The sequence below is a fragment of the Pinus tabuliformis genome, chromosome X (assembly GCF_031772625.1).
Source record: "Pinus tabuliformis cultivar Carrire ecotype Pingquan chromosome X, CPIR1, whole genome shotgun sequence".
NCBI lineage: Eukaryota > Viridiplantae > Streptophyta > Pinopsida > Pinales > Pinaceae > Pinus > Pinus tabuliformis.
The window spans coordinates 562,620,576-562,642,445 of record NC_142308.1 but is presented as its reverse complement, the minus strand read 5'-3'; the positions used below and the strand labels follow the sequence as shown (position 1 = coordinate 562,642,445).

General features: G+C 38.9%; 1 protein-coding gene across 4 annotated transcripts in view; it reads left to right on the top strand.

The window, feature by feature from the left end:
• ARP4 (actin-related protein 4) overlaps positions 1 to 21,870 on the top strand; it is a 317,083-nt gene that overhangs the window by 148,790 nt on the left and 146,423 nt on the right. For all 4 annotated transcript variants that reach the window (XR_016264320.1, XM_089447839.1, XM_089447838.1 and 1 more), the window contains exon 10: positions 6,089 to 6,143. Coding sequence is in view for 3 of the 4 variants with exons in the window: in XM_089447839.1 (XP_089303965.1) it covers positions 6,089 to 6,143 (55 nt within the window). In the remaining variant the exon portion in view is untranslated. The remainder of the gene's footprint in view (positions 1 to 6,088; positions 6,144 to 21,870) is intronic.

Sequence of the window (21,870 nt, the reverse complement as noted above, 5' to 3'; positions counted from 1 at the left end):
TGCATGGAAGAGCCCTAGTATAAGGTGGTCAACGTCTTCCACATCTCCCTTGCTGTGTTCTTCTCAACAATATGTGGTATTACATAATCCTTGAACTTGTCTAGGATCATGCATTTCGCCTTCGCCTGGGCCTCCTCATACTTCTCATTTGCATCAGGATCAACTGGGACAACTACTATTCTCAAGGCATAGTCCTTGATGCGATGTTTATCCAGGATTGCCAGGGTCTTGACCTTCTAGATGACAAAATTGGAAGCCTCGTCCAATCTGTCTTGATCCCTCAATCCGTTCACTGCCATCTCTGCTCCTCTTTTCTAGACTCCCTCTAAGTCCTGATTTCCCTCTCGGAAATCCTCTGGCCAACTGTTGAATCACTCCTCTCCAATCCTCCTTTGCCGCTGCAACCTGGATCTAGATTTCTTGGCTAGAAATCTATCAAGGTAGTGCTTCCCTCTACCTTGGTTCAATCTCCTTAGACACTGTTCTGCACCGACAGAAACAACGTCCCACCAACTCCTCAAATCAAAATCGACACAACTCTTTTAGGCCCAACAACTCGAAGAATTTGAGCCCTTTAGGCTTTGTGCAATCACTTCGTGAGCTGAATTTGCTCCTCCCGGCTAACTGTGTCAACCCTTCCTGGCTCAGAAAGATGACGTGGTTTTGCGTGAGCCTGATTTGCCCTCCTTTGCCTCTGCGCTGGCCCTTTTGGCTGACGCAGCTACTGCGTGGGCTCCTCCAGCGTCTTCCTCTCCTGGCTCAGAATGTTGATGCAGGTATTGTGTGAGCCTTTGCATCACACTTTCTGCACTGTGTCACTCCTCCTCTTGCCTCTTCAGCTCTGGAGCAATGCTGTCTCTCGGGACAACTGCTTCTTTGTTGCAAATTCTCAGATTTCTCGGCTGGTGTCTTTAGTCACCTGTGATCTCCAAATGTTCTAATACCATGTGAAAATTCCTGAATCTAACACATCAGAAACCCCTACTGCAATTATTGGTTTACAATCTCCTACTTGTTCTTTACATTAACAAGTTATTTAATTGCGTAAACGTTGACGTAAACAATATTGCAACCTTCACAAATATACAGATCATGCACTGAAATAAATTGAGACAATAACACAAGGGACACTGTTATTTTTGGACAATTGTCCCTAGAAAAACCCAATTCGGGAAAACCGATGCAGCATATAGTGGGCTTGTATTATTAAGCAGATTTCGTGAATACAACTAGGGTGCCAGAAATGGCTCACCCAACAGAGAATATCCTCGGCAGTAGTACCTCTATCTGGAGAGAGATATTCCGGCAAATCAACAATCGGATGATCAAACCCCACAGCGACTTCGGCTGTTCCCTATGCTGGACAACGAAAGCTACTCCAAGAACTGCTTTGGAACTGCTTCACCCTTCAAGATTTGCGTCACCCTCTCCTGGCTCATAATTTGTTGATCTGCTCTCAGTCTGCCCCGCAGAATCTCCCTAGTGCTACCTCTGAGGCCCAGCGTCAGCCTCTACAGCTTTTGTGTCACCTGCGTTAGCTCTCTGCGTCCTCTGCGTCAGCCCTTCTAGGGCTTGTGCTGCCTCTCTGATATGCATTCTTCAGCCTTAGATGAAAATCCCTTGTTGAACTGCCCCTCACTGCAACTCTGATCACTAATTCGATTTCCTCAGCAAACCTCGCCCCAGAAAATCGAATTCTTTGATCACTTGGTGTATCTCGAACTAACCCTCAAGCCTCCTCTTATACTTTTCCTGTTGACAAATCAACGGCCGAGATTAAGTCCCTAATCAATGGCTAAGATTAGAACTAGCTTGATCTTCCTCACTTAGAACTTTCTCACCCATATTTTATTGATACACATTAATATTTTTATTTTCGTAAGTTTAGACTTAGGAACTCATTAAAATATTAATTATTTTAATAACTCTTCATCTGTTTGGAATTTCTCCAAATGATTTTTGGGTCTTGGAGATCTCCTGTGCCTTAGTCTCTCCACCAATTTTCAAGGCTAGAGCACATCCGATGCTACCCAAAATCAACACTTAGGTGTGTGTGATCTTCTCCTAATGTCGGACTTGACTACCATGGACTTGGTTATGGTAAATTGATCTCCCCAAGTATTGGACGCAGATGTTCTACCACTTGATTGTCGAGGATCAGGTTGGGTGAGGGTCAGTCAGTGGACATAGTGTGTGTGTGTGATCTTTACCAAGGCCATTTATGACCGCCATGGACTTGGTTGTGGTAAATCGATCTCCCCCATTGTCATTGTGGATCATTATTCCAAGATGAAATGCGATGATGATGCAACTATCAGATTTCCTTGTGTTGAGACATGTGCATCTAAGATGAGATCTATGATATACTCTTTTAGGTCATGGAGATTGACCTAGAGACCAGAAGGTGTGTGTGATCTTTACCAAGGTCAAATGTGACTACCATGGATTTGGTTGTGGTAAATTGATCTCCCCTATTATTCTTTGAGGATCGAGACACCATTGTTCAATCGAGATGTGATCTATGGACCAGTCGTAAGAATACCTCCCTAGCCGAGGGAGCATTGTAATTGGATTTTGATGCTATTTGCTTTCCTTATGATGACAAAGAATGAAAATACCTCCCTGACTAAGAGAGAGTGTTAAAAATTGTAGCTAAGGTCAACATTTCCTTCAATGAAAAATAAGAGAAAGAAAACAAAATTAAATTAGCAAAGTTAAATTTATGGTTTCCCTCCAAAATTCTACAAGTTGGCCTCAAATATTTTTAGGTCGATTGGGCCCCGAAGAGGCACCCATTTGACCCCTTTGGAAATCTATATAAATTAGTGTTATGTCCCTTGTTTGAGGCATCGATCCATCATCACATGAGTTTTGTCCTAGCGAATTTCAGAAGGAGTAAGTAGGGCCAAAATTTCAGGAGTTGGGTTTGGGTTTTCTTCTTATTCTTGGATATTGGTTGGGCTATGATCTTGTTGCTGCCTATGATGTATTGATGTACTATTAATGCTCTCTCTCTCGCATAAGGAATAATTTTACAACTAATCAATGAGTTATTTCTTTTGTTTCTATTGTGATTTACTACTCTACTCTTTCATGCTTATGAATGAGTTATTACAACTAATTAATGATGTATAGTGTTAATGCTAATAAGGATTGTTTGAAGGTGTTATATGTTTAAGAAATTTGTTCTAAGCATTTCCCTAGTAAAATTTCAACGTGGTATCAGAGCTAGGGGGCATTGGGTGTGATGAATTGCCTCTTGGTTGATTTTAGAATTAGTTAGGTTGTCTCTTGAATTAGTGCAAATTAGAGAGAGATTGCACCTAATCTAATGTAAATCTTTTCCTCCAAGCCTTTGTCCTTGTTGAGAAATCTAGGGCAAAGCAATTAGGTGATTTCTCTTTTTATGATAATTGTTTGTAAATGCTTTTTACTTCTTTATATTAGGGTCTTCTATTTTCTTGGATTATTATCATGTTCTTTTTGCATCAAACAACTACCAATGCATAAACAATAAAGAAACAAGGGACACAAGATGTAGGTGATTAACTAGGGCCAAAACCTCTCCCACTTGAGAGAAAAACCCAAACAAAGTCTTCTTCTTATAGAGACTTCAATTGACGAATACCAAGACCAAGACCCTTGACCTATTTGCCACTCCAAGACCAAGACACAAAGCTTCCTCTTCTTCCTTTAGTCAACAATAGTCAAACTCCTTGTTTCTTCCTCCTTCTCGGCTGCCTTGTAGTGTTCTGGTTCCTAGGACAGATCTGCAACTTTCGGCCCTATTTCAAAAACCGTTAGCATATGAGGATGACCAAATTTTGACTCTTGATTATCCTTGCTCTAGAAGGAGACTTCTTGACAATTCGGCTTGAGATCTTACTTGTTCTTCACTGAAAAACTGTCTTCACAATGTGATTGTGGTAACTCGTTCTTCTTGCAGTAGGTAGTAGTAGATTCTTTCACGTGTGGAGTGTACTTAACCCAAAAAAATACCTAAAAACATCACCAAAGACTTCACTCTTCCTTTCCTACTCTTCACTGGTCATGAGGCTCCTTTCCTAGTGATTCTTGCACTTCTTATTGCAGACTTGTTTTCCCTTCAAATAAGTTGACTTGAGCTGTGGGTGAGCCGACATGTCCTTTGGTGTAGGTTCATTACTTCATCTTGAGGCCGACTTGCTGGAGGTTCTTTAGCTTGGTCTTGGAGGGCCTTTTTACTCTTTTAATAACTCATACAAATATGTAACATGCCCAAGAAGGGTCCTTCATACATGACATTGACTCAATTTGACTTTATGACCAATCCTAAGGGCTCACAATGGGAGCCATAACTAAAAATAAAATTCCTTGCTCATGAAACCCATGAGACAAACATTACAATAATAATTTTATTTTTCTTATTTATATTAAATACATAAAATCACAATTACACATGTCATTATGAAGAGTGAACCTAGTTACATTTTTCAACACTCCCTCTTAACTAGGGAGGTATTCATAATGATACTCTCAATCTGAAGAATTCTCATAAGAAGAGTCAGATTGGTAACTCATTCGTTTAGTATCATATCAACCAACATTGTCACATAGCAAGGCCTTGACTAACAACTCTATCTCTCCACAAGGTGAGTGCACAATGTTGGCAAGACCAATGATGTATAGACACCCTCATCATTGTCTCTCTCGGAATATACTCCACCTAGGTTCTCAGAGTGTGTTTCACCAAGACTATTCTTATCTTGGATTCCTAGTCCTCAAAGAATATCAGTCCTCTACGACTACTCTTATCTTGGATGCTCTAACTCATCCTCAAAGAGTATCGGATGCTAAATGTTTATCCAATCCTCCATTTTGTCTTCCCAGGTGAAGACAAGAATGGTGTGTTTATCTCTCCCTCTTAAACTAGGGAGGATGTATCTATTCCAATGAAGCAATGTACTCATTCCTATGGAAGGAATGTATCTAAGCTCCCTCTTGGCTTAGGAATTTGATTCCAAGTTTCTACCAAGTTAGAAACTTGTTTCCAGGCTCCCTCTTAATTAGGGACATACAACAGCTCTTTAGGTGGAGATGATGGGACAACCAACTGCTTGAAGAACTCCTCTCGATGTCATGAACTTCTTTTCTTTATTCAGGAGTCTTCATGTTTTGGGACTTCTTCGTAGGGCACAGACCATCCATCACTTTCATCCATAAGTCAGTCATGTCATTATTCATTTCATCAGAAAATGATCCATCAGTTCTATATCTGGCCTTCCTTCATGCCCTCCTGCCTTAAGGATCTGTCATCCTACTACATGGACATCAGTGGTGGAAGGTATCCACAGCTCTTCCCTTGGCAGCCCTGCATAAGCCCATCCTTCATCAGAAAGTGATCCAGCAGTTCTATATCTGGCCTTCCTTCATGCCCTGCTGCCTTAAGGATCATTCGTCCTACTATATGGACATCAGTGGTGGAAGTTTTCTACAGCTCTTCCCTTGGCAGCCCTGCGTAAGCCTGTCCAGATATTATTCAAAAATAAGGAATGAAAATTAAATCAAAATTACCTTTGTGATGGTCTTTCATCATGACATCTTCTAGTTCACATCAACATCTTGCATCATATTGACACATCTCCAAAAGATATGTACTGTCAAGGGTCTCTTTCTTTTTCAGACTTCATCAAAGGAACAGTGCTGCAGAATATAAGATAAAGTCTTATTAGATATGCACTACTATCTGAGTAACATTTCAATGGACTAGCATGTCTTAATTAATTTTTCATGGAGATTGGTTCATCTTGTCCCCAGAATGCTCCAGTGAATCTGAATTGTTTAACTGGCTTGAAATAATGATGAATAGTTATAGCAGGTGCTTTTACGTGCTTCATTATTGTGTGAGAAATAATTTGATTTTTTTCTTTTTGGTGTGGTTGGTACATTCAAGACATTGGTTGTGTGTGTTAGGTGAAGGAAAACTAACTCTTTTATCATCCTTTTTTCAATTGATGCCATCACTATTACAGATTGCCATTTCAAATAGTTAGTCTCCAAAAAATTAACTAATTTGTTATATTTCTTGTGGATGTTTAATTAACTCCAGTGGTGGTGGATCGACAACTGTTGCTGCAGTCCATGATGGTTATGTTCTTCAAAAGGTATGTTGAATGCACTCGCAAGTTGTATTAACATTAATTATTTGTTTCTCATGCTATTGCACATTAAATGTAGCATATATTTGACAATTTAGGACGTGCTTGAAATAGAAAGGAAAATAATGTTTACTCTAGAAACCTGAGCATGCACATTTTAAACATGACATACATTGCTATTTCCAAATATGTACGTTAATATGTTGACAAGCAAAATTATTTCCTAAAATCTACATCCCAATTCAGATCTAAACCAAGACTTTTTGAAAGGCAGATCCTATATCTAAACTGGAAGATGCTATCATCTGCAGGCCCTCCCTACTCACATCTCCCTTCATACTTCTTGTCCGAGTGAGATGTTCTTTATATCAAATTTGGACCTTTTGAAAAGCGGAATCCAATGCAATAATCATCTTCATCATATGAATTGTCCCAAGGTGGAATTTGGCCCTAGTTACCAATTTTAACAACTAATAATTCTACCATGAGCAAATGGAAATAATAAATGTGATTACTAGTAGAAACTTAAAACTCAAAGAATTGTTACCATATCAATAGAAAAAGAGCTACAACACTTCACCTCAAAGAATTTGGCCCTAGTTGCCAATTTTAACAACTAATAATTCTACCATGAGCAAATGGAAATAATAAATGTGATTACTAGTAGAAACTTAAAACTCAAAGAATTATTAATAATTACCATATCAATAGAAAAAGAGCCACAATACTTCACCTCAAAGACTTGCATTTTATTATTTCAAAATAGAGAGCTTTTAAAGCGAAAATCCAAGTACAATATCAAGAGATGTTACAATGAGGAGCATATGCTTCCTTATATAGAAAAGATGAGAGTTCTAGAGACTCTTCCAAGTGAAAAATGGCTAGGTCCATGAAGGTGCACAAATTTGACTTGATCCTAGCTCTGATTAAATGCTTGATCCATGTCAAAATAATCTCCACCTTGATTGCTTGAGAAAAAAATCGAATACCTTGATGATGGTTTTTTTCTCCTCAAAAAACTGCCATTCACTTAACCAACTTGGACCATAAATTCGGTTTTCCTTAAAAAATCATTTTTTTGGGAATTTATTCGTATTTTCTTGGCAAACAAAGTTTTCTTGAATTTTTTCTTGCCTAATTTGTGGAGATTCCCTTCTTGGAAATGCATAATTTTTCTTAAATATGAGAATTTTATTCTTTCATTTTTATTTTCTGACCAATTTTCGGCTAATTATTTTTCCATTTTTTGCCGAAAAATAGAAACAATAATAATTTTAAGGGATAGACATAATTTCAACCCTCGAAATTTGTCTAAATAGAAAGTTGAGGTGTAGAGGTTCTAATTATGAGTACTCGTACCCCCATCAACTTTTATAGACATTAAATTTTACAATTTATATCACAATAATTATTAAAATCCCAACCAGTGGGAAATTTTAATAATTAAAATTAGACACTTAGACTTAACCAAATTTTGAAAGACTTTAGATATGATCTATTATGACGTTATGCAGTGACTCTATATACTAGGGATCACCTAAGACATCACATCGATTCCTGACTCTAGCTTTGGGGTATGCTTGGGAGAAAATTTTTGCCAATTATAAGCTTTTATAAAACACAAATAAATGGCAGAGGGTAAAAAACTCGAGGGAAACTCTTTGCTGAAAATATTAAGCTTACATATATGTTTTACATGGCTTAATAAACATGCTAGAATTATTTTTACAATGATGGCCCACAGGGCTATAGAATTTGGATTTACAACCTTGACAAAAATGTTGAAGAATAATGATGACATTTGGATGTTTGTCTGCTCAAACAAGATGGAATGCTTTGAAAAAATGTACGCTGCTATAGGGTAGTTGACACTTAGTGGTCAACAATATCAAAGCTTTGTTGAAAGAGTAGCCCACTAAAGAGACCAATATTCAAGCAACTTAATTGGGAAGTTAACTTTAGAGTCAAGATCAACAACCTAATTGATTTTTGTATCTCTTATCTAAAATGGCACCATACCTTAGAGTTGAAGACAGGTTGGATGATGCCCTAAATTTCAGTACTTGGAATACCAGAATAATACTTAATTTGGAAGCGAACGAACTTCTTGACCATGTGGAAAAAGTCATTCCAGAACCAAAAGGAGCTGAAGAGAAAGCTAAATATAAGAAGAGTGAAGCTAAGGCCAAAAGAACCCTTGTAGAATCCATCAAAGATAATTTTTTCCCCATGTAGCAGGATTTATGACTAGCAAGGCAATATATGATGCTTTGGTGAAATTATATGCAAGCAACAATACCAACAGAAAATTAGCTTTGAGAAATCGTCTTTGTAATATCACAATGACTAAATCAAACTCTGTTGTCTCATATCTTATGAATATCTCACAAGTCAAAGATGAACTTGTAGCCTTTATTCTCAGTTGAAGATCAAGAACTTGTTTCAATTACTCTCAATGGATTTCCATCCTCATGGGAGCCATTTATTCAAGGAATTTGTGCACGATCAAAACTACCCACATTTGATGAGCTATGGACTAATTGTGTTCAAGAAGAGTCAATATTATCATCTAGAAATAACTCAAACTCCTCAGAATGAAGAAACACAAGCCCTTGTAGCTCATACTAGAAAAGGAAAGGGAAGAAGGAACTTTGAAAAATTTGACAAAAAGGACTTTGGAAAATTTAGTAAGAAGAATTCAGGTAGAAGACCTGCTCACACTCAAGATAAGAAAAGGACATGTCAAAAGTGAAGTGTTTCACTTGTCAAAATTTTGGACATTATGCATCCAATTGCCCTGAAAGAAAAAGGAAGGAAAGGGAGCATGCATTAGCAACTGACATTGAAAATGATGATGATGAGCAGCCACCTTAAAAAAAGTCAAAAGAATTTTTCCTTTAGATATGTCAAGAAATTGACAAATCCCCTCTATTTTCATTTTTTTCTTTTCTTTTAAGAATTAGAGACCATTTTTTATTTATTTAGTTAGCCTCTTATCCTCTTTTTTTTAGGGTGGTTCACGGACACTGAGTGGCTGCTACATCCACAGGAAAATCTAGGTAGATCAACTCGAAGGGATCTACCTGCCGACCAACCTAGCAAGGCCTAACCCCAATGGTGTCAAGGAGATTTGACCCTGTGACCTCCTGATAAGCGAGGTACTTAGCAACATGAAATCGACCAACTAAGCTATCCCTTGGGGCTAGCCTCTTATCCTCTTCAGATTTGGCCTTATTATGATTTTTTTTTGTGAGGTTCATGAATAATCAAGTGTATTGCAGAAGAATTGCCACTACATAGGTACGAAGATAAGAAAGTACAAGGCAAGGTTGTAACAAGAGTATTCAACGAGAAAAATTTAGCTCCCATAACATATGGTTATATTCTTGGAATGTTGAAAGAAATTGTACATATTACCATCCATGATCGTGTCCAACAATATGAAGAGTTTCCAGTTCCAAGAGAATCGACAGTCATGCAAAGTGGAAGGAACAATGTTCCAAGAAGATATCATGAGCTTGATATTCTTGGTACGATAAAATTGCACTACAAGTTTGATGGAGTTACAAAAGGTGCTGATCAAATTTCGAAGACTAAGTGTTTGTAAACCTTAGAATACTAGAAGTTTATCACTTGTATTGAAGTCTTGGATGAGAAAGTCCTAGGATTTGTGAAACCATAAAACGAGACCGAAAGTGCTAGTAGATTCATCTTTGTGATAGCATGAAGATGACTTAGCTTGTAGCTAAGACTTCGGTGTGGCTCGATAACTTGAGGATGAAGAAACCCTAGCTTGTACAATTCATCCAAGAAAGGAAGGAAAGCAACATGCATTAGTAGCTGATGTTGAGAATGAAAATTAACATCCACTTTAGAATCTAAACTTGATGAGATTGCAGGTAGACTCATTGATTTCTGCAAGAGACAAATGATCATGAGGGAGTTTTCAAATATACTACAACCCACAATCGTTTTCTTCTTAATCAAAGATAAGTACTAATGTCTTTCTCTTGATTATTATTATTTTTATTCTTGGTCAACCTCTTGTCTTTGTATTTTTTGCTTGATTATAATTGTTTCTTCCATGGCCTTCTAAATGAGGTTTGTATGAAGGCTTCTAGGCAAAGTTTGTGGCAAGAGGGTTCTCCTAGTTAGAGGGAGTAACAATAACATAAGGACTTGCTTACATAACAAGAGGGAGTAGTAGAGGCATAAGGAATTGCTCGTGTGATAGAGGGAGTCAGAATTACAGGTGAATTAGCTTACATGACAAAGGGAGCAACCAAGACTACCACAAGATGGCCTACTTCAAAAATTAGGAGGACATGGCCAGACCACTTCATCCGAAACATGATACAAAGAGGAGCAAGAGAGCTCCAGTACATATCCACAAATGGGTAGATTGTGGACAAAGACGAGCTTAGTTTGATGCTAATTATCTCCCTCTTTAGAAGGAAATAATGAAAGGTAATACATTCACCTTTGAAGCTAGAAGGATTTGGCTAGTCAACTAGAGGTGAATGTCCCAGGGAAATTACACGATTGGACAGATCTTCTCCTTATAAGGCAAAAGGACTTGGCTATGTCAATTGAAGGAGATAGATGTAGTTCACCTTTTAAGCTAGAAGGACTTGCTAGGTCATAAAGGATTTTGACCAAAAAAGGTGAATGGTTCAGAGGCAAGTTCTCTCCAAAATAAAAATTTAGATGCCTAGGCTAGGTCATGACCAAAGGAGATTGATACAATTTACCTAAGGAGCCATAAAGGACTTTTGCCAACCTTGGATATATGAGGAGTTACATTAACCACTCTGTGATGCAGTTATCTATAAACATGCATAAATATGGCAAGCTCATAAACTCTTCTTAAGGAAGTAGAAATTTCAGCCAAAGGAGAATTTGTTGTAGACGAGGAGAATTTTCGCATGCCAAATAGGCCTACTAAATTGGCCAAAGAAAAATATGAAAAATAATTTTAGAATTATAATTTTTGGAGGTCATGTAGGCTCCAAATAATCAAGTCAGCCCCACCATTTTTGTCAAAAAGTCACCCATTTGAATAATATAGAATCCTCAAGATGATCTCCACATTTGACCAATTCGAACACAACACAACATTATCTAATCTGATCCACATGTGCAAAGTCAAATAGTAAGAAATCTGAAGGTTGGTCGAAATAAAGACATTTGATTGAGTTTGACTTGCTCTATTTGATCGAGATCATGCTAAAGTTTGACCAAAAGTTTGATGGAGTTTGATTGTTGAAAAAGGACGAGTTTGATCACAAAAGAAATGAGACTTTGACCGTGGTTTCGGCTGCAATCAACCACAGGTGACTGCAACATCTCAGATTGTTGATCAATGTTGACGAGCATTAAATTCTTTGATATTTGGAGGTTTGACTAGTATTGAATAAGTTGGTACTTGACTAGGTTTGACTGGTATCTTGGGTGTGAATTTGTGGCACAAATTTCTAGAATTCTTGGATTTACAAATATTGTTGAAGAACAATTTCTCCTTAGAAGAAGAGTTGCTAGGTTTTTCGGTTTTCCTAGAGTAATTTTTGGTTTCTCTATTGTACATGGTTGTCTCTTTCTAATCCTACTGTTTTCATTGCATTATTGTCGAGATTTTTGTGTAATCGCTTAATGATATATGTGATATAAGATAACTGAATTGGAAATCATTGGAAAGTAATTATCAAGATCAGAAGATGAGTTTCTACTTTGCATTATTGTAGAAAATTCAACAATTCGATGCCAAGCCTTCCAACTACCAGAGGCAACCACTCAACGAGTGTGGAGAGATTCAATGTTGGAGTATGGCTCCATCATGAAAAATGATGTTTGGGAGGTGACGTTGAGGCCATAGGGTTGATCCATGGTGGGCTCTTGATGGGTCTAGAAGGTCAAGCATGGATTTGATGGGAGCATTGAGAAATTCAAGGCTAGATTTGTGGCCAAGGTGTTCTCATAGGTAGAGGGCATTGACTATGACGAGACATTTTCCCCCATGGTCAAATATTTATGTGTCAGGACCATTATAGCCATTGCAACTAAGATGGGGTGGATGATCCACTCCATGGACGTTAAAACAATGTACCTCATGGAGGAGATTTATTTGAGTAGCGGAAGGCGTTTGAGAAATGTGATACAAAGACTCATGTGTACTCAAGAGAGCCTTGTATGGGCTCAAATAGGCTCCACGAGCATGGTATGCTCGTATTGACAACCACCTTCAGGGATTGGGCTTCACTAAGAGTGATGCGGACCCCAACCTCTACTACATTGTTGTGAAGGTGAGCTGCTCATTTTGGTGTTGTGCGTGGATCATCTAATTTTGACAGAGCAGATAAGCTCATCCAAAAGTGCAAGGGAGATCTTGCAAGTGAATTTGAGATGAAGGATATGGGGCTAATGCACTATTTCCTTGGATTGGAGGTTTGGTAGGGATATGGGGAGATATTCTTGGGGAAAGGCAAGTACGCCCTAAAGATTGAGGAGAGTCCACATGTAGGATTGTAGGTCCATGACCATGCCTCTAGTCACAAACTGGAGGAATGTGGACACATCCAGATCGGAGCGAGTAGACCCTGTGCTCTATCAACAGTTGATTGGGTCATCTATGTATTTGGTGAACATGCGGCCAAACATATCTTTTGCAGTGAACTCCTTGATCTAGTTCATGGACGAGCCTACTAGAGTGCATTAGGTTGCTGCCAAACACATTGAGGTATGTTAGGGGCACAATAGACTATAGATTTGGTATAGATTAGTTGATGGGGTGAGGCTTGTGTTGATTTGGGGTATAATCGGATGTGCTTTAGCCATGAAAATTGGTGGAGAGGCTAAGGCACATGAGATCTCCAATACCCAAAAAGGGTTTGGGCAGATTTTAAACAGTTTGGGAGATATTAAAATAATTAATATTTTTAATGGAGTCCCTAAGTCTAAACTTAGGGAAATTAAAATATTAAAGTGAATTAATATAAAACTGTGTTAGAATGGTCCAAAATTCATGGATCAAGCCAGACTTAATCTTAGCCGTTGATTAGGGACTTAATCTTGGCCATTGATTTGTCAACGAGAAAAGTATAAGAGGAGGCTTGAGGGTCACTTAGAGAACACACCAAGAGATTAAGATTTCGACTTTCTGGGGTTGGGTTTGCTGAGAAAGTTGAGAGAGTGATCAGAGTTGCAGCTGAGGGGCAGTGAATACAGAAGCAGAGAGGCAGAGATAACACCGAGAGGATCAACGCAGTAGCCGGAGAGAGGGACACAGAAGCAGCCAAGGGTTTACGCAGAGCCAGCCAGGGCTCACGCAGAGCCAGCCAAGAGCTACACAGTGCCTCAGAGGGCCAACGTGGGTGACGCAGAGGGCCGGAGGATTGATGCAGTGCCTCTAGAGGCTGACGCAGGCCTAGCCAGAGGGACGCTGGGATAACACTGAGCCAGAGAGAGGTTGACGCAGTCCCTAGAGGCTGACGCTGAGGTTTCGTGGGGTAGATTGGAGCTGTGGAGCTACCGGAGTGTTTATCTGGGGTTTCAGCCAGAATATCTGCTTTCGAGTATAGAGGTACTACTGCCGAGATTTTTCTCTGTTGGGTGAGTCGGATTTGGCACCCAAATTGTACTTTGAAATTGCTTAATAAATCAAACCCTCAGATCACTGCACCGGTTTTCCCGCATTGGGTTTTTCCAGGGACATTAGTCCAAAAACAACATTGTCACTTGTGTGCTTGTTTTTGTCTCCTTCAGTTGATGATCTGTAATGTGTTGAGCATGTGCTCGTATTTATTTCTAGTATTTACATGGTAAATAACTTGTTAATTAACATAACAAGTAGGTAGGAATAGATTAGTAAAGTACATGAAGGGTTTATAACGGGTTAGACTTAGAAATTCCAACATGGTATTAGAGGGTGGTTACAGATCACAACAAAACTGAGGACATCAGCCGAGCAGAGCCGCAATAGCAGAAAACAATTGTCCTGAGTGACAGAAGCTATTCTTAGTAGAGAAGCAACAAGGAAGGTGTAACGAATAAAATATATATAAATAATGTAAAATAATATAAACAATAATAATCATAAATAATGATTAGTTAAACTAGTAATTAGGTTGAAGAGGCATGTCTAAATGAGACATAACTCTTCGTCAAGAGACGTCTGATATAAAAGCAAGCCTCTCGTTTTCATTGTAAATCAATCATTCTTATTCATATTTAATATAATATTTGTATCCTCATGGATATCTTGACATTCCAAGTCTTCTGGAGTAATTAATTTATTGAAGGAACTTTGTTTGCTTCATTTGGTATCGGAGCCACGTTTGGTTGATCACCAGGCTTTTGGCTATCAACCTATCATCAACCTTGTTGCTGTCATAATTGAAGCGTTTCGCTACACATTGGGAGATTCTCCATTTTTTAGGTCTTTGGCCATTTGCTTAAAAAACAAAAAAATAAAAATAAAGAATAAAGAAGAAGGGTATATAAAAAAAAAGAGGAAAGGAATTAATATATTCTGAAAAAAAAAAGTGAATATATATATATATATATATATATATATATATATATATATATATAAAGGTTCTACATTATTGATAAAAAGTGCATAATAAAGATAAGCGGGAATCTTTTCAAGTATATTTAAAACTTTTTATGTGGAGAAGCCTGTGGTTTTAGAAACCAATGGTAATTGCCTGTGGTTTTAGAAACAACCCATGGTAATTGCCCATGGTATTTTAAAAGTAAAAGATATTTTGATAACATTGGATAAAAAAGGTGTGATCTAAATAATTTTAATCATTCAAATCTAAAGATTGTGATCGTACCAAGAGTGACATCTCATCCAAATTTTCTGAGAAAAAAATATTATTATAATTAGAAAAAAAGGATACTATATAAGCCTTATATAGTTACATATAAAAGGAAATGTGGGTCTCAAAAAAGTATATATAAATTTTATATAATTATAATTTTATAATATATATAAATTAAAATTATATAATATATATAATTTATAATTATATATTAAAAAAATTATTATTATATAATTTTTTTTTTATTAAAAGAGTGAACAAAAGAAAAATTATTAAAAAAAAAAGAGAGTAGTAAAGAAAAAAAAAGTGATTTAAAAAAGAAAAAGAAAAAGTATTTAATATTTAAGAAGTAAAATGGAGATTAGTAATGAAAGGTTTCCTAGAACCTTTAGTAAAAGAGTTGATACATTATTTAAAGTCAAAGGATCACTCGCAAGAAGAGATATCATAATCTCTATCAGTCTTGCTGAAGAAAATAATTATGTTAGTCATAAATGTGCTAACCAATTGGTGATTCTTGAATCAAATATAATTGAAACAGATTGTTCTGGCATATGTGATAAACAATACGACATAAGAAATCTACACCTAAGTATTGGAGATTACACTTTTACCTCACAATTCACCGTGAAAACTTTATTTGTTGACGATAGTGATATTGTTTTGGGCTTACCCTGGATGGAAACTCTAGGTTCCTTTATTCTAAATACAAAGAAGAAGTTATTAACATTTTCTTACAAGAAGAAGAAAATAACGCTCCAAGATTTTACACTAAAACCAAATTCTGTAACACCCGAAGATATCTCAGATATTTCAAAAGTAATGTCTCAAGAAGGTAAAAAGGTATTACAAAATATGCAAAACGGAATTGGCAAAATCAATGTTGACAAAAATGAAGAAGTTTCTTGATTTAAAAACCATAGCGAAAAGTTACTGTCGCAAATTAAGAAACTTAAAAAGGATAAGAAGTCATTAGAAAACTAGGTACAACAACTTATCGAGAAAGAAGCATCAAATGTAGGAATTCAAGTTGATGACAAAACAACAAATACCGATTCAGTGAATGTCACAACTCAGGAAGAAGACAAGCAAGTTGAAGAAAAGATGCGCTTGGATGTTGCAGTTCAGACAATGAACTTCCTAAGAGAATGTTCCATAACCAACTCAACAACATCTTCGCCAGAAAAAATATAAAAATTTGCACATGCCCAATAAGGGAAAATCAAACCAAAAAGGTTCCCTATCGACATCCGAATCATGAGATTAGACAACTCAACCATGCTACATATCGGTACCATTTAGACCAGAAACAAAAAATTGATGTTCCAGAGAATAATGACATAACTTCAATCCCGTCTTATGCTAACAAGTCGTTACAAAATTCCAGTGATCAGAATACTATACGGAAAATTAATCTGGGATGGTTTGATCCCTTCTTAGTGCGACAATTTTGTTTGTCACTTAGAAGATCATATCAGGTTGTATTGACGAAGATGACTGTTCCGAGACAGAAAGACTTTCGAAGCCGAAAAAGAGATCAAGCCTTTTCATCGAAAAGCTTTTGAGGAAGGAGGCAATGTAACGAATAAAATATATATAAATAATGTAAAATAATGTAAACAATAATAATCATAAATAATGATTAGTTAAACTAGTAATTAGTTTGAAGAGGCATGTCTAAATGAGACATGACTCTTCGTCAAGAGACACTTGCTTGAAATAAAAGCAAGCCTCTCGTTCTCAATGTAAATCAATCATTCTTATTCATATTTAATATAATATTTGTATTCTCATGGATATCTTTATATTCCAAGTCTTCTGGAGTAATTAATTTGTAGAAGGAACTTTGTTCGCTTCAGAAGGGGTGACGTAGTGCCTGGGTAATCAAGTTCGAGCCAAGAAGAGGCAGCATAGAGGCTAAGGGAGGCAAAAACAGGCTCACGCAGAGCCACGTAGAGGCCAGGAGGGCTGACGTAGTTGGTTGAGGAAGTTGATTTGCCAGTGTCGAGATTGGGCAGAACCTAGGAGCTCTAACCTTTAGGTTGCTGGGGTTTAGGAGGTTGTGGGTAAGTTGCAGAGTGGAGCTGGTGGGGTAATGTAGTCAGAACAATACCTAACAGGGCAAGGCCAAGGTAGAGGGAGTTGCTGTCGAGGCAGATTTCTAGCTAAGGAATTTGGATCAGTGTTGCTATTGCACAAACGATCAGAGAGGGGTAACTTGACGTTGGCAGAAGGATTTCCAGGTGGGAAATCAGGACTCAGAGGGAGTCCAGAAGAGAAATTTCAGATGTGAAGTAGAGCGACTCAACAGGAGTCGAACCAAGAACTTCCAGGCAGGAAGTAGAGAGACTTAGCAGGAGTCGAACCGAGAACTTCCAGACGGGAAGTAGAGAGACTCAACAAGAGTCAAATCAAGAATTTCCAGACGGGAAGTAGAGAGACTCAACAAGAGTCGAACCGAGAACTTCTAGGCAGGAAGTAGAAAGACTCAACGGGACTCGAACAGAGAACTTCCAGACTGGAAGTAGACTCAGGAGGAGTCGAACAGAGAACTTCCAGACGGGAAGTAGACTCAGTGGGAGTCGAACGGAAAACTTCCAGGCGGGAAGTAGAGAGACTCAGAGGAGTCAACAAGAAGAGCAGAGAGTTGGCCATGAATGGGCTGATGGATCAGGACAGGTTGGATGAGGCATCCAACTTTGACATCTGGAAGGCCAGGATCCTTTCTGTTCTGTGTGCCATGAGTGCACACACACCACTTGAGTGGAAGTGGGGAGACATTGAGCTGTAGTTAGGTGGACTATAAGCAATGAGGGGCAGGATCCTCGAGGTACCTAACCCCTTGGATTAGACCTTGCTATAGGAGCCCCGAAGAGGAGTAGCAGTACCAGCGATGTCAGTAGAGACGGATGCTGGATGGAGTGACAGAGGGAGCTACAGTGCAGGATAACCCGGACAACCCAAGGCTAGCAGGATACAACAGTGCAAGAGGCACGGGGGAGTTGCACCAGTGCAGGATGGCACACAGAGGTGTGCAACGGTGCGAGATGCATAGAGTTGTTGCAACAACGCAGAGGTCAAAGAGGGAGCACTTGTCATTGACAGAGGGAGCTTCAGCATCAGGAGTGTTTCTAGCTTGATGGAGATGTCAGAGTTGGGAGATCAGTTACTTACTTCTCAGTAATTGAGTTGCAGTGCAACAGTTAGCAGTGGTAGTGCTATGGGCAGCATGATGAGAGGGGTTGCAGTGCAGATGCAACAGTGGCAGGACCATGGGAAGCAACACGGATGCAGAGGGAGTTGCAGTACGGATGCAGAGGGAGTTGCAGTACGGATGCAGTAGTGGCAGTGGCAGGGCTATGGGTAGCAATATAGGATACAACAGTGCAGAGGATGTTGGGAAGCAGGTCTAGCATCAGCACAGGGACTGATGTTGGATGATCAGAGTGATACTCAATGAGGAGTATTACTAGAGCATAGTCCTTGCTAAGAGGGAGTGTTGATTTGGGGTAGCTTCGAATGTGCTCTAGCCATAAAAATTGGTGGACAGGCTAAGGCACATGAGATCTCCAATACCTAGAAAGGGTTTGGGCAGATTCTAAACAGTTTGGGAGATATTAAAATAATTAATATTTTTAATGGAAATTAAAATATTAATGTGAATTAATATAAAACTGTGTTAGAATGGTCCAACAGTCATGGATCAAGCCAAATCTAATCTTAGCCGTTGATTAGGGACTTAATCTTGGTCGTTGATTTGTCAACGAGAAAAGTATAAGAGGAGGTTTGAGGGTCACTTGGAGAACACACCAAGAGATCAAGATTTCGACTTTCTGGGGTTGGGTTTGTTGAGAAAGTTGAGAGAGTGATTAGAGTTGCAGTTGAGGGGCGGTGAATATAGAAGCAAAGAGGTAGAGATAGCACTGGGAGGATTAGCGCAGTAGCTGGAGAGAGGGATGCAAATGCAGCCAAGGGTTCACGCAGAGGCAGCGAGGGCTCACGCAGAGGCAGCCAGGAGCTGTGCAGTGCCTCAGAGGGCCAGCGTGGGTGGTGCAAAGGGCTAGAGGATTGACGCAGGCCAAGCCAGAGTGACGCTGGGCTAACACTGGGCCAGAGAGAGGCTGACGCAGTCCCTAGAGGCCAACGATGGGGTTTCGTGGGGTAGATTGGAGCTGTGGAGCTGTCGGAGTGTTTATCCGGGGTTTCAGCTTGAATATCTGCTTCCGAGTAGAGAGGTACTACTGCTGAGATTTTTCTCTGTTGGGTGAGCTGGATTTGGCACCCAGATTGTATTCTGAAACTGCTTAATAAATCAAACCCTCAAATCACTGCATCGGTTTTCCCGCATTGGGTTTTTCCGGGACATTAGTCCAAAAACAACGGTGTCACTTGTGTGCTTGTTTCTGTTTCCTTCAGTTCATGATCTGTAATGTGTTGAGCATGTCCTCATATTTATTTCCAATATTTACATGGTAAATAACTTGTTAATTAACATAACAAGTAGGTAGGAATAAATCAGTAAAGTACATGAAGGGTTTCTAACAGGTTAGAATTAGAAATTCCAACAACTTGCGGGCTTTATTGATGCAGATAGGGAAGGGGGTTCCACAGACAAGAAGAGCACATATTATACACCAAATATTGTGATCATGTCATCTTATTCCAACTTAGGATGATAGGCTGATGGTCTCACTTCACTCTCAAAAACAAAAGGAATAGTTCCATCTATGAGTGTGGCTCAGATTGGCTTCCTTTTGGATGCAATGTTGAATGACCCAAGATGCCTTTAAACCATTGTTTTAAGAAACGACCGTTTCGAAACCGAAACGGCCTGGTTGATCCGAGCCGTTGCCTATTCCCATGACCCGGCCTTCGGAACGGTTCGACTGGCCGAGTCAGCCATGACTCGGCCAACTCGGTCGTTTCCGTTATGACTCGGCCGAGTCACAAAAAACCGCCCAGCATCACGTCAAACATCGATTTTATAAAATTTTAATGGATTTTTAAATTGTTTTTTGGTTGGTTTGGACTCCAAACAGTTATATGAATTTGCTAAATGATTTTTCTGGTCCATTCCCCCCCTCCCCCCAAACCCTATTTAACACACCCAAGTGCTCTCATTCACTCACAGCAATCTTATGAATTTGAGTGAGAGTCTTCTTTGAGAGTTAGTGAGCAGTTCTTGAGCTTGTTTTGGAGCAGCAGTGAGGAGTCTTGGAGGAGCATTGTAGCTGGAGTGAGGAGCTTCTTGGGCAGCCATTTGGAGCAGCATTGAGGCGCTGATTTTTGGAGCAAGCTTGGGGAGGCAGTTTGTGCCTGGAGGTATTTTTTTTCACCTCTATAAATCTGTTTTTGCTTAGTAAATTTTAGGTGCATATCTAGAAATCTTAGAGAGTGTTTTTTGTCAAATAAATGAACATTGATTCAAGGTTTTTTTTTTCATTTTCAGATTGTTTGCTTTCATTTCCTAGTCAAAAAATGGCACCTAGAGCAAGAGATCCTGCTTGGGCATATGTTGAAATGGTTGATAGTCAAATGCAATGCAAATTTTGCCATAGGAAAATTAAGGAAGGTCCTGGGGGCATTAATAGGCTGAAACAACACTTGGTAGGGATTAGAGGCCAAATTACCCCATGTACCTTACTAGAAATTGGGGAGATTAGGAAGAATTTGTTGGCCAGCTTTGAGAAATTTAAAGAAGATAAGGCTAGGCAAAGAGACATACAGGCTGAAATTGGGAGGAAGAGGGAGATACAAAAAATGATGGCTGCTAGTGCCAACCCCCATTATGATTTTGAGGGTTCTTCCTCTATCCCTCAAACTGATACATCCAACCCTTTCCGATATGTTCCTCCCTCTTTTGGTTCTGTTCAAGATAAGGGAAAGGGTAGAATGAAAAAGGGTGATGTGACTATTAAAAGTTATTTCACTCCCTCCTCTCCATCAGATGCACATGGTCCTGAAGTTAGTAAAACTCAAATGCAGCCCACTTTAGATGACCATTGGAAGAAAGAATTGAGGGAGACTGCTTGTGAGTACATAGCTAGATGGTGGTATGATGCTAATATCCCCTTTAATGCTGCTCGTTCACCATATTATGAGCCTATGTTTGATGCCATACATGCTGTTGGAAAAGGCTTCAAAGGCCCTACTATGCATGAGCTAAGGGGGTTTCGTTTGCAGAAAGAAATTCAATCCATTAATGAGTATTTGCAAGAGTTCAGGGACTCATGGGCAAGAACAGGGTGTACCATCATGTCAGATGGATGGACTGATCAAAGAAACCGTACCATCATAAACTTTCTTGTTTTCTGCCCACAGGGAACCATGTTTTTAAAATCAGTTGATGCATCTGATAAGGTAAAAGATGGCCACTTGTTGTTTCAGCTATTGGATCAGGTTGTTGAGGAGGTGGGGGTGGCTAATGTTATTCAAATCATCATAGATAATGCCTCTAACTATGTTCTTGCTGGTAAACTGTTAGAGGAAAAACACAAGACCATCTTTTGGACCCCATGCGCTGCACATTGCATAGACCTCATGCTTGAGGATATTGGAAAATTAGATTGGGTCAAAAACACTATAGATCATGCCAAAAGCATAACAAATTTATCTACAATCATACATTGGTTTTGAGCCTCATGAGGAAACACACTGGGGGCAAGGATATTATTAGGCCTGCCATCACTAGATTTGCTACACATTTTTTGACATTGCAATCTATGCTTTCCTAACATAGAAACTTGCAAAAGATGTTTTCCAGTGATGAATGGAATCAAAGCAATTGGTCTAACAAACCAGAAGGCAAAGAATTGAAAAGGAAAGTCCATGAAGAAACTTTTTGGAGAAAGGCAACAGAGATTGTGAAGCTTGCTGAGCCACTAGTTAAGGTGTTGTGGTTGGTGGATGGG